This window comes from Clupea harengus, chromosome 2 (genome assembly GCF_900700415.2).
Source record: "Clupea harengus chromosome 2, Ch_v2.0.2, whole genome shotgun sequence".
Taxonomy (NCBI): domain Eukaryota; kingdom Metazoa; phylum Chordata; class Actinopteri; order Clupeiformes; family Clupeidae; genus Clupea; species Clupea harengus.
The window spans coordinates 5,656,319-5,672,742 of NC_045153.1; the positions used below are offsets into that span (position 1 = coordinate 5,656,319).

The following is a 16,424-nucleotide window of genomic DNA, read 5'->3' on the forward strand; positions in this document are numbered from 1 at the left end:
AAAGTTAAATGCTGTCTTGGTAATAATACACAACACATCAGCTCTAAGTAACCACGATGACACTGGCTGAACAGAATACCATTTTATTTTGTCTTGGGTTCTCTACTGAGAAAAGTCTTTTGAAAACAAATAAGAAATAAAAGAACATTTAAACTAATTAATTGAAATTAAGTGGTGACAGAACAGAAATGAGCCTGCATTGTTAGTGTGCTTGCTTCCAGTCCTGTTGAAGACAGGTAATCAGCTATGACTAAGAGATGTTATAGATGTGTGTTTCTATCAGGGGTTTGCATTCTTATCATTCATGGTAAGACAGAAGCTGTATGAGCTCTAACTGTGATGCTTCAGCGTTATGCAAGATTTTACTGGTAAAATATGAAGAGTGAAGCCTGAGAGAGTCCAAAAGTATGGAAACACTCTCTCAGTGAAAGTGTGTGTGAAAGTGTGTAGGTGTGTGTTATTATCAGGGTCAGTTAATGACAGCTCTCCTCTGTCCCAGTCCAGCTGCACTCTGATCCTCTGGGGTTTCTCCTTCACTGTGAGGAGAGTGTGTGGGTGGGATGGAGAGAGTGCTTTATATGCACCATTATTATGATCCACACTCCAGACCCCACTGAGGGCACTCACTCCCTTCCTCTGACTAGACCCTGTCTTCACTCCCAGTTCCCAAACATCACTGTCCCCAACCTCCACATCCCAGCAGTGTGTCCCTGAGTTAAAGCCCTCAGAGCCCAGGACACAGAAAAACTCATCAAATCTCTCTGGGTTATCAGGAAGCTGCTGTCTCCTACTACTGTTTCTCACACTGGTCAGATCCTCAGACAGGATGAGACGTGGGTCTGCAGTGTTAGGATCCAGAGTCACGGGAGCTGCAGAGAGAAAGAACACACACATGAGCTGAACACTGAGTGATGTGTGAGAAGAGAGAAAGGACACACACATGAGCTGAACACTGAGTGATGTGTGAGAAGAGAGAAAGGACACACACACACATGAGCTGAACACTGAGTGATGTGTGAGAAGAGAGAAAGGACACACACACACATGAGCTGAACACTGAGTGATGTGTGAGAAGAGAGAAAGGACACACACACACACATGAGCTGAACACTGAGTGATGTGTGAGAAGGTAAAGGTGAGTAATGATGAGTAAATTAATGAGTTATGATGATTCCAACAATGAAGATGATGATGAATAGTGTGATGACAGTAGCAGTGCCTGTAAGAAATGTACAACAACAACAACAACAACACTTGTGTGTCTAGCACCACCACAATAAATACAACAACAAAAAACAAACAGATATAATGTAAACATATTTAAATTGGAATCAATTAACAAAACAAACCCAGCTGACCAATAATATACCCATCAGGCATCAGGAAAGGCAAGCTTATACAAATGAGTTTTTAGAAAAGTACCAGGCAGGAATCAGATCTGACATTATAGGGAAGGATGTTTCAGAGTTTAGGGGCAAAAACTGCAAATGAGCGGCACCCTTAAGCCCGTGACACACAGGGCCAACGGTCGACAGTCAGCCAATGTTGTGCAGTCTGTTAGTGTCTGTGGCCCTAGTTTTTGTGGTGTGTCCCACACTGTTGGCACTAGTCGGACCCGTGTTGTTGACTCTTCAGCTGATTGAGCATGTTGAATCAGCAGCAGAGCTCTGATATATAATATGGGGCCAAGCTATGTAGTCCTTTGTGGTTATCAGCAAAGCCTTAAAACTATTGTGAAAACACACTGAAAGCCAGTGGAGTGAAGGTAAAGTTGGAGAAATATGCTCTGATGTCTGAGTCACGGTTAAAGTTGTGTGTGTGTGTGTGTGTGTGTGTGTGTGTGTGTGTGTGTGTGTGTGTGTGTGTGTGTGTGTGTGTGTGTGTGTGTGTGTGTGAGAGAGAGAGAGATGTTAACTATACTCACTGTATTGAACAATTTCCAGTATCTTCTCACACTCTGAACTTCAGGTTGCCCAGGTGTTTTGCCACATTTTATAGTATGTTTTGACATACTATACTCTGTCTGCCTGTGATTTTGACCCTTTGCCTGATTTTTGACCTGACCCTGTTGGATTCTGTGATTAGGTTACTTCTGCCTTAGAGACTGTCTTCTGCCTTTGGATTGTTGCCGGAAAACTTTATTAAAACTAACACTGATCTTTGAGCTGTGTTGTCTGCTAGTGGGGCTACTACTAAAAGCCTATGTGTGTGTGTGTGTGTGTGTGTGTGTGTGTGTGTGTGTTTGTATGTGTGTGCAGATACTATGTGCATTCCCTAAAACATCTTTTTTTGTGCCGCATTAACTACGGCAGTAACAATGGATGAAATGCACTGTGTGTGTGTGTGTGTGTGTGTGTGTGTGTGTGTGTGTGTGTGTGTGTGTGTGTGTGCAGATGTGTGTGTGTGCGCATGTGACTGTGTACTCACTGTATTGAACAATCTCCTGCATCTTCTCCCAGACTCTGAACTTCAGGTTGCCCAGGTGTTTTGCCACATTGATCAGAGCTCCTGAAACCCTCTCTGGATCCTGCAGTGTGCACTGGGCTCTGGAATAACATTCAGGAGTCAGTGCTGCTGTGGGTTTGGGTTCAGAACCACAGAGAAAAGAGAGTCAGGAGGCAGATCACTCACCTTTCCACTGTGCTCTTGTAGTTCTGGTAAAAAAGAAGGGAAATTGATTAAATTATGCTGTATTAAACACCATTGTTATCAGGTAAGTACATCTTACCCTGTTCATAAGGATGACATGTCCTTGGTGTGTATGCTACAACAGTAAGATAATAATCACAAAAGTCAATAGCTAGCACATGTGGACTAGTGACCCACTTCTCATAGATAAAATTATGTCATCCTGAAGTTTGGTCTATTAGTCAGTAACCAGGCACTGATGTTGGATTCATTGATCTAACTAATGGATGAATTGTGAAGAACACTTGTGTGTGTGTGTGTGTGTGTGTGTGTGTGTGTACTCATAAAATAGACAGTTGTGGTGTAGATTGGAGTAGTGACCCATGTGCTTTTTAATAGATACAGTGTATCATCCACAGAGGTGGTCTTTAAAATCAGACTTTAATGCTAAAGAGATTCACTGACAAAAATACCTGCAGGAATGTGATGTCATCAGCTCCCATCCCCCCTTCTATGGCTCTGATTGTGTCTGAAAGAGATGAGATCTCTCTGCTCATCTTCTCAATCTTCTCCTTTATCATCTGACTCTTCAGCTCGTTTTCCTCCCTCAGAGCAGCTATCCTGGCGGCCTCTTCATCTCGTAGAAACTGGTGAAGCTCCTCAAACTCCTCCTTGATCTGCTTCTCTGTGTGTTGGGCCTGAGTCTGAATAGAACACGAAAAAAGCCTTGTTCTTGTTTAATTATGAGAAGATGTGTCAGTTACATTTGAAATGATCCATAACACATGATTTGCTGTCTCATGATGATATATTTAAAAATACTAGTTCTTCATTATATGATCCATGATTCACCTTAATATGAGCTGCTGTTTGGTCAGAGATGAGTTTAACTTCTTCAAAGGTCTTCAGTCTCTCCTGTAAGGGCTGCAGTTTGACCTTGATCTCCTCCTGGAATGAATGAACACTTTACTGTCGACTAGAGTCTACAAAACTATAATACTGGCATGAGGAAACCAAGTAGCTTCATTTTTAGAGAGTCTCTGAGTGAATATCTCAATATTTTGTGCATGGAGTCAGGGGTGATATGGGGATAACAGGGGGTTACCCCAAAGTATAGATAAAGTAGACATGAGCGTTTCCAGATTAACCCAATAATACACATCAATAGACATTAGCCATGTCAAGAGATACGGTTTCAGACTAAATCAAAATTAATGTTGGAAAAAGGGTATGTTGTAATGATTTAAAGCCAATTTGGGTGCATAATTAGACCACATCTCTTTGTCAGTAATGATTATGACTCCAAGATGAGTTTTGGAAACGATAGTGACGTGAAGTTTGACTCTTTATTGGATAGAGTCGAGGGCTTCCTTAAGTTTGCTCCTGTACACTCTGGGAGTCTTTGGTATGGCAGAGTGGGAGTGAAGAAGAAAAGGCTCAGAGTATTTCAGGTCAGAGGTTTGCATGATGTGCAACAGTCATCAGTTTTAACAACAGCGTGTAGAGATCGCCATCTACTGTTACATTTAAGATATTACAGTAACTTCTACCATGAATAGTCCAAACTCAATAAAATAAAATAGATAAAATAGAATAGATCAAGATGTGTTATTTTAGAGCCTATGGCCAGTATTACCAGAGTAAATTCTTACCTTACAGTCCAGTGCTGCTTCATCTACGGGACTGAAGCTGTGATTTTTATGTTTCTTTGAGGTCTGACACACAAAACACACAGGCTGATTATCCTCCAGACAGAAGAGCTTGAGTTTCTCACTGTGCAGACCGCAGAGCACCTCAGACCCTGCTGAAGCTCTCTGACTTTTCTCCTGTAAGAATGTCTCACACAGGTTCCTTAACGCCATGTTAGTAGGGTATAATTGTCTTGAACACTTTCTCCTGCAGTAGGGACATTCTCTAGATCCTTTGCTGTCCCAGAACTGCTGCAGACAGGCTTTACACACACTGTGAGCACAGGTCAAAAGGACAGGATCCTTGAAGAAGTCACAGCACACAGGACAGCAGAGATCCTCTTCAAGTTTAGAAGCCATTTTGTCTTTCCACTACACTTTGCTTTCTGAAGGCAGTTTGACCAGCTTTTCTTTCACTTTCAGCAGTCTGAGAAGTCGAGTCCCTAACCCTGAGTCTTCCCTGTTTCTAACTTTAATCCACAAGAACTTCAGCCTCACCAGCTTTACTTTAAGCCCAAACTGTTTAGTATAAATCCTCTTTAGTCTAAACACAGTTTTTAAAAAGGTTCATCTCACATGAACATGACAGTGTCTAGTGGCAAACGGAGAATAAACCTGCTGTCAACTTCACTTCCTCTGGTGCCAGGCAGTTTGAGGGAGTGGCTATGGTTGAAGTAATTTAAGGATCGGCTGTAGTTGCCAAACCAGTTCCCCTATCACTGTTGTCAATGACTGACTGGAGTTCAGTTAAAGTCCCAGTTGTGGGTGTGGACTGTACCTGCCAGAGAGGCCGAGACTGAACCCAGATCAGTGGATAACACACAGGTTTTGATCCTGAAGTTCAGGTTACAAGTAAACAGGCAAGACGTTCCATGTGTGGTCTGCAGGATTAATTTGCCTAAATAATGAAAGAAAAAAGCTATTTTGGAATATATGAACACATATTACAATGTCATATTAATGTGGATTTTTTTTTTGAGTGAGATGTCTATAAGTCACATGTTATCACACTGATATCATGTGTGTTAATTATTAAACTCTAGACACACACACGAACACTGTTCTATCGTAAACTTGAGAGTTTTTTTTGTTTAGAAATCACACATGCACATGTAATTTGAATGGATTATTGATCTTGATATTGATCTGATATATATATATTTTTTTAAGATTTATTTTGGGCTTTTAATGCCTTTATTTGGACACGACAGTGAAGTGACAGGAAGCAAGGCGGAGAAGAGAGGACCGGGAAACGACAGCAGGCCAGACTTGAACCTGTGTCCCTGTGGGCAACGAAGCCGGTAAATGGGGGTCTTATCGGCTTACACCACAGTGCCTTTCCAATCTTGTCTGATCTTAACTGTAACAGTATGCACAGTCTTATTATTGTGGTGTGTAGAGCCTGTTGAATGTCTGCTGTTCTCAGTGAGTGGAGTGAGTGAGGGACAACATGGGAATCGGAAGTAATGAGGGAATATGAGTAATGATAGTTTATGGAAAGGGAATATCACCCCAATCCCTGATCGGTAAAGCTAGCAATGGTTCGTTTCTGCTCACCTTGGTGATGCATTATTAGAATTTGGGCATCATGGACGACTTTAACGAGGCATTATGTGTCATACCTGGAAAACATCGGCACAAGTTTTACATTTTACACCAAATAACATGACGTATTTGTATGGTTATTTTAAAGCAGTCGCACTCATCTTCTATGGGTTTCCCTCTCTACGTGTCAGTGTGGGTCCAGACAGAGGCCTCTAGCTGTGCTGTTATATTCTCAAAGAAGCCTTCACTGCTAACATCCTCAGAGAAGAGAAATTACAGCCAGTATTAAAGAATGGAAACACTCTCCCTGTAAAAGTGTGTGTGAGATGTGTGTGTGTTATTCTTCTCTTCTCTTAATCCTCTTCACACTGGGTAGTGCATGAGGCCTCCACCTGAGCCCACCAGCGTGGTCTGTCTGCAGCACATCTCTCCAGGTAACCCAGGCCCATCCCTGCTTCTTCATTTAGTTTGCATTTAATGTTCAACTGTTCAAAATGAAACCTAACCTAGGGCCTACCGTTAACTTGAAAAGAATTAGGCCTATTTTTTGCTTGTTTTTTCATGAATAAATAAAAAAAATTATCAAATTGACAAATCGCACCCTGGTTATAACTGCACACAATGTACACTACAACAAGACAAACAAAACTTCATTGTACATAAAGTACACTACTCCATGAGCATAAACATTCATACATTTCCACACACTTCTCAATGAAGCCTCCACAAAGTGCATCACAAGAAAAACAATAATTAATTTCCACACACTTCTAACTGTCTACAAAGCAAGAAAAACAACCATGCATTCATTCATTCATTCAAACACTTCTAACTCTGACCCTACACGAAATACAATGCAACAAAACGAATAACCATTCATGTGTTTCCAAACGTGTTTCTAGCTGTATATAATGTGAACTAAAGAGAACTGAAGAGGAAGTCATGGTAAAAGTAACACATAATGGATGAAATTACAGACTCTTTTCTTATAAGAGCTATGATATTTAAAAGTGACTTTACTTTATTTTTCTTATAAGAGCTATGATATTAAAAGTGACTTTACTTTATTTTTCTTATAAGAGCTATGATATTAAAAGGGACTTTATTTTATTTTTGTTATAAGAGCTATGATATTTAAAAGTGACTTTAATTTGTCCTTCTAAAAGCTTAACTACCATCAGGAGTACTATCGTGATACCTCTGTGATATTGTGATGTATGGTGATGTATTGTATTGTGATGTATTGTATGGTGAGATATGTATGGTGAGATATGTATGGTGATATGTATGGTGATATGTATGGTGATGTATTGTATGGTTATATGTATGGTGATGTATTGTATGGTGATATGTATGGTGATGTACTGTATGGTGATATGTATGGTGATATGTATGGTGATGTACTGTATGGTTATATGTATGGTGAGATATGTATGGTGATATGTATGTTGATGCATTGTATGGTGATGTATTGTATGGTGAGATATGTATGGTGATGTATTGTATGGTGATATGTGTGGTGATATGTATGGTGATATGTATGGTGATGTATTGTATGATGATATGTATGGTGATATGTATGGTGATATGTATGGTATTGTTGGGCAGGTGGTGATACCCAGCACTAGTACTCACAGAGGGAGGCCAGGGCTGCAGGGTCCAGAGTAAGCAGTCCCCTCAGAGCCTCGGAGGCTTTGGCCAGGTTCACCCTGACAGCAGGAGGGGGCAGAGACAGGGGTAATAACCAAAGAAGAGAGGTCACCCTCACACTAGGGTGACCAGACGTCCCCGGTTTCCGGGGACAGTCCCCGTTATTCGTTTACAAAGACAAAAACATTACACTGTTTTGGAGGTGTTTACGTGTCTAAACTGAAAATGTATTTTGTGTCAGAAATCTGGTCACCTTACCTCAAACAAACACATACACACACACACACACACACAGAGAGAGACACACACACCTACCTGTTGAAAGCAGTAGAAGATAGAGTAGAGACTGTGGAGGCTCTCATACACACACACACACACACACACACACACTCACACACAAAACAGACAGACACACACACACACACACACACACAGCAGACACAGTGCTGATAGCGAGTATAGAGTAGAGACTGTGCGGGGTAAGACACACACACACACACACACACACACACACACACACACACACACACACACACACAAAACGGTCAGTGCCTGTGCCACCTTCCACTAACTTCTGCAGAGTGCCACTAGGGGCTCCAGTGTTCAGAGTTAACTTCATACATTTAAGCAATTGTAGTTGGCATTCACCGGTCATTGACAGATTCTGGAGAACTGAGAAGTGCATCCCAGTTCTGTATGTCTTCTCATCATCCTGGATCATTTGGCTTCCTGATCTGTTGCATACAGGCTTTACACTGAGTGCTGAAGATGCACACACGATGGGAGAAGATTTACACACACACACACACACACACACACACACACACACACAGGCTGACCTCAGATCTAGTTATCACACACAACCTCTTGCTTCACCTTCCTTTCTTTGTGGTTGAATTATAATTTGGCGTTCTGTGTTTTAAAAGTACTATAAAGTAGAGATTTTATTTCACAGATATAAACAAAAAAGCTTCAGTGTAAAGTTAAATGCTGTCAGATTAGAATAAGTATATATTATTTAGTTAAGTTAAATGCTGTCTTTGTAATAATACACAACACATCAACTCCGAGTAACCACGATGACACTGGCTGAACAGACTTTATTTTTATTTTGTTTTATGTTCTGCCTCTTCTGATAAAACTCTTTTGAAAACAAAGTAAAAAACATTTAAACTAATTCACTGAAATTAAGAGAGAACAGAAATGAGTCTGCATTGTTTGTGTGCTTGCTTCCAGTCCTGTTGAAGACAGGTAATTAGCTTTGACTAATAGATGTTATAGATGTGTGTTACTATCAGGGTTTTGCATTCTTATCATCCATGGTAAGACAGAGGCTGTATGAGCTCTAACTGTGATGCTTCAGCGTTATGCAAGATTTTACTGGTAAAATACGAAGAGTGCAGCCTGGGTCAGTATACAAGTATGGAAACACTCTCTCAGTGAAAGTGTGTGTGAGAGTGTGTATATGTGTGTTATTATCAGGGTCATAGAATGACACCTTTCCTCTGTCCCAGTCCAGCTGCACTCTGATCCTCTGGGATTTCTGCTTCACTCTGAGGCGAGTGTCTGGCTGGGATGGAGAGCATGCTGCATATACACCATTAATATGAGACAGACGACAGACTCCACTGAGGTAACTCACTCCCTTCCTCTCACTAGACTCTGTCTTCACTCCCAGGCGCCAGTTATCACTGTCCCCAACCTCCACATCCCAGCAGTGTGTTCCTGAGTTAAAGCCCTCAGAGCCCAGGACACAGACACATATATAAAATCTCTCTGGGTTATCAGGAAGCTGCTGTCTCTCATCACCACGTCTCACACTGGTCAGATCCTCAGACAGGGTGAGTAGTGGGTGTGCAGTGTTGGGATCCAGAGTCACAAGAGCTGCAGAGAGAAAGAACACACACATGAGCTGAACACTGAGTGATGTGTGAGAAGAGAGAAAGGACACACACATGAGCTGAACACTGAGTGATGTGTGAGAAGAGAGAAAGGACACACACATGAGCTGAACACTGAGTGATGTGTGAGAAGAGAGAAAGGACACACACACACATGAGCTGAACACTGAGTGATGTGTGAGAAGAGAGAAAGGACACACACATGAGCTGAACACTGAGTGATGTGTGAGAAGAGAGAAAGGACACACACATGAGCTGAACACTGAGTGATGTGTGAGAAGAGAGAAAGGACACACACACACATGAGCTGAACACTGAGTGATGTGTGAGAAGAGAGAAAGGACACACACACACATGAGCTGAACACTGAGTGATGTGTGAGAAGAGAGAAAGGACACACACATGAGCTGAACACTGAGTGATGTGTGAGAAGAGAGAAAGGACACACACACACATGAGCTGAACACTGAGTGATGTGTGAGAAGAGAGAAAGGACACACACATGAGCTGAACACTGAGTGATGTGTGAGAAGAGAGAAAGGACACACACACACATGAGCTGAACACTGAGTGATGTGTGAGAAGAGAGAAAGGACACACACACACATGAGCTGAACACTGAGTGATGTGTGAGAAGAGAGAAAGGACACACACATGAGCTGAACACTGGGTGATGTGTGAGAAGAGAGAAAGGACACACACACACATGAGCTGAACACTGAGTGATGTGTGAGAAGAGAGAAAGGACACACACATGAGCTGAACACTGAGTGATGTGTGAGAAGAGAGAAAGGACACACACACACATGAGCTGAACACTGAGTGATGTGTGAGAAGAGAGAAAGGACACACACATGAGCTGAACACTGAGTGATGTGTGAGAAGAGAGAAAGGACACACACACACATGAGCTGAACACTGAGTGATGTGTGAGAAGAGAGAAAGGACACACACATGAGCTGAACACTGAGTGATGTGTGAGAAGAAATGTACAACAACAACAACAACAACAACAACAACACTCTAATGTGTCTAGCACCTTTCTGACTTTAGCCCAATATAGCTTTACAGAATTACTACAGAAAATACAATAAATATACCAACAAAAAACAAGCAGAAAAAGTATGAATGAAAATATAATGAAAACACAAACACAGGAAAGGCAAGCTAATAAAAAAAAGTACCAGGAAGGAATCAGATCGGACATTATAGGGAAGGATGTTCCAGAGTTTAGGGGCCAAAACTGCAAATGAGCGGCACCCTTAAGCCTGTGACACACAGGGCCCAATGGCACATGTGTGTGTGTGTGTGTGTGTGTGTGTGTGTGTGTGTGTGTGTGTGTGTGTGTGTGTGTGTGTATGAGAGAGAGATGCTAACTATACTTACTGTACTGAACAATCTCCTGCATCTTCTCCCAGACTCTGAACTTCAGGTTGCCCAGGTGTTTTGCCACATTGATCAGAGCTCCTGAAACCCTCTCTGGATCCTGCAGTGTGCACTGGGCTCTGGAATAACATTCAGGAGTCAGTGCTGCTGTGGGTTTGGGTTCAGAACCACAGAGAAGAGAGAGACAGGAGGCAGATCACTCACCTCTCCACTGTGCTCTTGTAGTTCTGTAAAATGGCAAAGGCGGAAATGTAATCAAAATAATTTCTCTTTTGATCAAGCAATTACATAATTCAGTCCATTAATATACAAATGTATTGACACATGTTTGTTTTTCTCCAGACACACATCTCTCTGTGCTCCTGTCCTAGCTGAAAGACTCCTCAGGTAACACCCGTCCCACCTCACCTGCACAATATTCTCACCCTGAATACAAATACCCATCTTAAGCACCTGATGTCAACACATCTCTTATGGAAGTAGGAAGGAATATATAACCCTCTTGAACTGCAATATACTGTATAACCTCATTATAAGCCCAGTATTCTGCTGAAGCCCAAAGGTGCAATGGAGGCTAAGAGCTCAAGATGGTGGATTAGGAAGAGGAGAGTGCAGCTCTTTCACTCCCCACACCCAGATTTCCCCCAGCAGATCTGGGACGTGAACAAAGAGACTTTCATACACACAACCATTTGTTCATTGTGTCCTACAGAGTGAAGATTGCTGAGTTTTCAGTAAATAACTGGGACTGATCTTCCAGCCCTACAGGACGTCTCCTGCATGTGCTGCCTGTAGAAGGTCCAACATGATGAGGGACCTGAGTCACCCCAGACACAAACTGCTCTCTCCGCTCCTCTCCAAGATGGAAGACTTTTCAATGCCTCAAAAATACAAATAAACTCAATTTTGTTGGAAGTGTGTGTGAGTGTGTCTGAGTGTGTGTGGCATTGATCTACATTTTTAGTGCATCACAGCGATGGGTAAGTGGCTGTTGAGGAAATGTTCCTAATTTCTCAAGAAAGAAAACTGTGAGTTCCAAAACAGCTTTAACCTCTTTAGTCCCAGACTCTTCAGGTGAAACCAACCCAACTCTCCCCTACCTCAATCCCACTGACACCCTGAACTGAACCCCACCCTCCACCCCACCCCCACGACACAAACGCACACACACATTCACAACATAATCCACACACACTTCACTCACATACAACCTACACCCACATCTTTATCATGAGCATGAACACACGTCTGCACATTTTATATAATTAATTTCCTGATATTTGTAAGAGTGAATAGAAGTGGTGTAAGCAGGTCCCCACAAACTTCCTGTTGTTCTCACCAATGTATCTTAAACAGCCAGATTTTATCATCAAAACTATTAATCAGATATTAAGAGTCATTATACAGACAGTGGATGGTTCTCACCTGCAGGAATGTGATGTCATCAGCTCCCATCTCCTCTTCTATGGCTCTGATTGTGTTTGAAAGAGATGAGATCTCTCTGCTCATCTTCTCAATCTTCTCCTTCATCATCTGACTCGTCTGCTCCTCTTCCTCCCTCAGTGCAGCTAACCTGGCTGCCTCTTCATCCCGTAGAAACTGGTGAAGCTCCTCAAACTCCTCCTTGATCTGCCTCTCTGTGTGTTGGGCCTGAGTCTAAATAGAACAACATGACTAAAGCCTTGATCCAATTCAATTATGAGCAGATGTGTCAGTTACATTTGAAAAGATCCATAACACATGATTTGCTGTCTCATGATGACATATTACAAAAAGATACTACTTTTTCATTATATGATCCATGTTTCACCTTAATATGAGCTGCCGTTTGGTCACAGGTGAGTTTAGCCTCCTCAAAGGTATTCAGTTTCTCCTGTAAGGGCTGCAGTTTGACCTTGAGCTCCTCCTGGAATAGATGAACACTTTACTGTAGACTAGAGTCTACAAAACTACAATACTGGCACGAGGAAACCAAGTTACTTCATTTGTAGGGAGTCTGTGAGGGATATGAGTGAATAACAAGTATTTTGTGCATGGAGTCAGGGGTGATATGGGGATAACAGGGGGGTACCCCAAAGTGTAGATAAAGTAGACAACTCATAGAGTGTTTACAGATTAACCCAATAATACACATCAAGAGACATTAGACATGTTAAGAGATACGGTTTCAGACTAAATGAAAATTAATATGGAAAAAAGGTATATTTTAATGATTTAAAGCCAATTTGTTTGCATAATTACACCACATCTCTTTGTCAGTAATGACTATGACTCCAAGATGAGTTTTGGAAACGATAGTGATGTGAAGTTTGACTCTTTGATGGAGAGAGTCGAGGGCTTCCTTAAGTTTGCTCCTGTACACTCTGGAAGTCCTTGGTATGGCAGAGTGGGAGTGAGGAAGAAAAGGCTCAGAGTATTTCAGGTCAGAGGTTTGCATGATGTTGAACAGTCATCAGTTGTAACAACAGGGTGTAGAGATCGCCATCTACTGTTACATTTCAGGTATTACACCACCTTCTGCCATAAATAGTCCACACTCAATAGAATAAAATAGATAGAAGAGAATCAAGATGTGTTTTTTTTTTAGAACCAATCGTCAGTATAACAAGAGCAGATTCTTACCTTACAGTCCAGTGGTGCTTCATCTATGGGACTGAATCTGTGGTTTTTATGTTTCTTTGAGGTCTGACACACCAAACACACAGGCTGTTTATCCTCCAGACAGAAGAGCTTGAGTTTCTCACTGTGCAGACTGCAGAGCACCTCAGACCCTGCTGAAGCTCTCTGACTTCTGTCCAGTACGAAGGTCTCACAAAGGTTCTTTAAGTGGAGGTTAAGTGGAGGTTTGTCATATGAAGATATTACCCTACAGACTGGGCATTCTGTAGATTCCTTAGTGTCCCAGAACTGCTGCAGACAGGCTTTACAGACGCTGTGACTACAGGAGAGGATGACGGGATCCTTGAAGATTTCAAAGCAAACAGGACAGGTGAAATCCTCCTCTGCAAAACATGTAGAAGCCATTTTCTTATTCAGTACAACTTCAAGTTCAGTTCAGTTCAAGTCCCTTCTCTGTATTATTTACACTTTCCGGTAGTTTGAATGCTAGTAGGCTAGTCAATGCATAGTCACTTGAACTTCTGTTGAAACAAGAGTCCAAATCAATCCGATTCTAATATTATCCGACACAAAACTCATATTCCACCAGCGTGTCACTACTCGACTAAACTGTTGCGCTGTTGAACTCACTTCCTCATTCAGAACAGTTCAGTCAAGGGGAGGGACTTTGGTAGAGATTGAATCTGATTGGTCTGAGTGAGAAGTTTAACATTTCCCTTCTCGCTATTATGGACTTTATGGACTGTTTGCCCGCTTTACCGCGAGTGCGGGAGAGGGAGAGAGAACATGAGTCTTAATTTAATCTCACACGCACGCATCCATACATACACAGCGTCTCTCCTCTCTGATCGCGATATATGGACTTCGTTAACGTTATTGAAAGTATTGTTTCATGTTTTGTAAACGTGTTGTGCTTATTTGTTGTACGGTGTGATGGTGTGTTTGTGTCGGGAGTTTGCCGCAGGTTTGCCGTTTATGCGCGGACATACCCGTCTGCTGCGATATAGCAATCATTCGTGAATTGTGACATTTTCCTACACCTTTTGTGAATGATACTGGTTAGTGTCATCTTCCATTAGCCATTTGTATTTCTATAACGTCCATAAACTGGTTAAACATACACTTACTCACACTTCCCGGCAGTGGCGGCGCCAGAGATTTTTTTCTGCAGGTGCTATGGGGGTGCTCGGCGTTTTACCGAGGGTGCTATGAAATTAGGGTGATAGCATATGTGTCACATGGTTCTCTACTACAACACCTCCCCACCATATCGTCATATCTGTTTACATGTTTGCTCTCTGAAGCGTCTTTGTGGTCCATGAAAAGCGCCATACAAATCGATCGTATTATTATTATGATTAGGCTGCTTCCGACGGACGCGCACATAGCCGTGTTCCTCTGCGACGGTCACTGACAAAATTCCGCAATCCCAAATACTTCACTTACTTCAGTGGGGGTTAAAGTTGGCGCCAGATGGCCACCAGGTCACCACTACCATGTCTGACAAATTAAACTAAACATAAATAGTTCAATACATTCTAAACTAAAGAGGGCAAATTAGAATAGCAGATAGAATTAACTAAAACAGTCAAAGAGTCAGAAATGCTTTCAAAAAGTATATATTATGTCAGGTCACAATCAATAAAAACATAGAAGCTTATGTATACCTGGCTAGCACAGACAGACTGCTCGTCCTAGGCTAGAATCTCTGATTTTTTAAGGCGGATCCAGAAAAATCCCCAAAAGAGACCGCATTAATTAATGTTACACATCTAACAAGACCGTTCCACCTTAAATCTTAAACGGTGTAAAGATGCAGGCCCCTTTTAAAAGTGAATGAAACAAAACAGTAGGCACTCAAAAACACAATAATCAGAGCTAGATCATTGTATCATTGTACAATAAAACTCTTAAAGAACAGGCAAAAATGCAAACAAAACTATGCTGGAAAAGCCATAAGCAAAACCAAAATCCGGGCAGACCAGGTGTAGCATGGCTAGCACCCTCAGTAGAGGTGTAAGGTTAAACTCTTTGACCACGACGTTCCTCTTCTTCTAAATCAGATTCCGATACCCCTTGCATTTCTTCTTCTTCTTCAACGTCACATGATTATTCTACTCGTGGAATTTTGGGTATCAAAAACCGATCCATTATTGTGAATTTGTTGATACTACCGCTTGACTTTGACTTTGGCTTTGACAGTGCACTAGCTCTCTTTCTCCTTCAATCGTCAGGAAACGTCAAAGTTCACGCATGCGACGTGTCTGTGTCGTGCTACTGAACAATCTGTTCATTTCAATCTGTTATTATTTTCTTTTGTGATTGAAATATTATTATCACACAATACATTAAATTAAGAACGCAGAATTAAATTAAATAACAATAATAAATAAACCATTATTTTCTTGGGGGTGCTATGGGGGTGCTATGGCTAATCCAGGGGGGGCTATAGCACCCCCTAGCCCCCCCCTGGCGCCGCCCCTGCTTCCCGGTGTTCTCGCTTCCCCATACTGTTCCCAATGCGAAAGCACGCTTCCCGCTGAGGTTGTACTTTTACAGCGTACCACTAGGGGAGGGAGTGGGGCATTCGGTTACAGGGGTGTTTGCTTTGTCCACATTTTCATTAGGTAATTATTATGCATTCTGGGGATATTTATTATGGTATGAAATGGGTGTTTGGTTGATAATATTTGCATATGTTATTTTGCATACATTTTCTGAATGGATTTATTTTGTTAATAGTGAGCAATATATGTGTTCAACTATGTGTGTGTGTTTTCTCTTTGTAGATCCCGTAATACTGAATCCCAACACTCCCAGCAAACCTGGCGTTGTGTTTCAGGATCTGAACAGCCTGTGTGATTCTAAAGACAACTTTCCTGACTACCCTGAGAGACTTCAGGCACACTGTCCTGGGCTGATACATTCATCACAGTACACAGAATATTCTCAATGGATGTGTGTTTGGTCTCAGAAATATGTTAAGAAATTATTTAATAGTGAAATA

At 41.7% G+C, this 16,424-nt stretch overlaps 2 protein-coding genes and 1 pseudogene across 2 annotated transcripts; all 3 read right to left on the reverse strand.

Annotated features, from left to right (window-relative positions):
* Positions 1 to 330: 330 nt before the first annotated feature.
* On the reverse strand, positions 331 to 4,884 carry LOC105892205 (zinc-binding protein A33-like). Its single transcript, XM_031581486.2, has 5 exons — positions 4,281 to 4,884; positions 3,481 to 3,576; positions 3,102 to 3,332; positions 2,428 to 2,539; positions 331 to 869 (listed from the first exon to the last, which is right to left on the reverse strand). Exons 1-5 carry the CDS (start codon positions 4,674 to 4,676, stop codon positions 331 to 333), a joined length of 1,374 nt encoding a protein of 457 aa, XP_031437346.2. The 5' UTR covers positions 4,677 to 4,884.
* A 3,824-nt stretch (positions 4,885 to 8,708) lies between these two features.
* LOC105909377 (zinc-binding protein A33-like) lies at positions 8,709 to 14,469 on the reverse strand. Its single transcript, XM_042703258.1, has 5 exons — positions 13,421 to 14,469; positions 12,609 to 12,704; positions 12,224 to 12,454; positions 10,799 to 10,892; positions 8,709 to 9,395 (listed from the first exon to the last, which is right to left on the reverse strand). The coding sequence occupies exons 1-5, from the start codon at positions 13,820 to 13,822 to the stop codon at positions 8,857 to 8,859; spliced, it is 1,362 nt and encodes a 453-aa protein (XP_042559192.1). The 5' UTR covers positions 13,823 to 14,469; the 3' UTR covers positions 8,709 to 8,856.
* LOC116223730 overlaps positions 12,189 to 16,424 on the reverse strand; it is a 90,363-nt pseudogene continuing 86,127 nt past the window's right edge.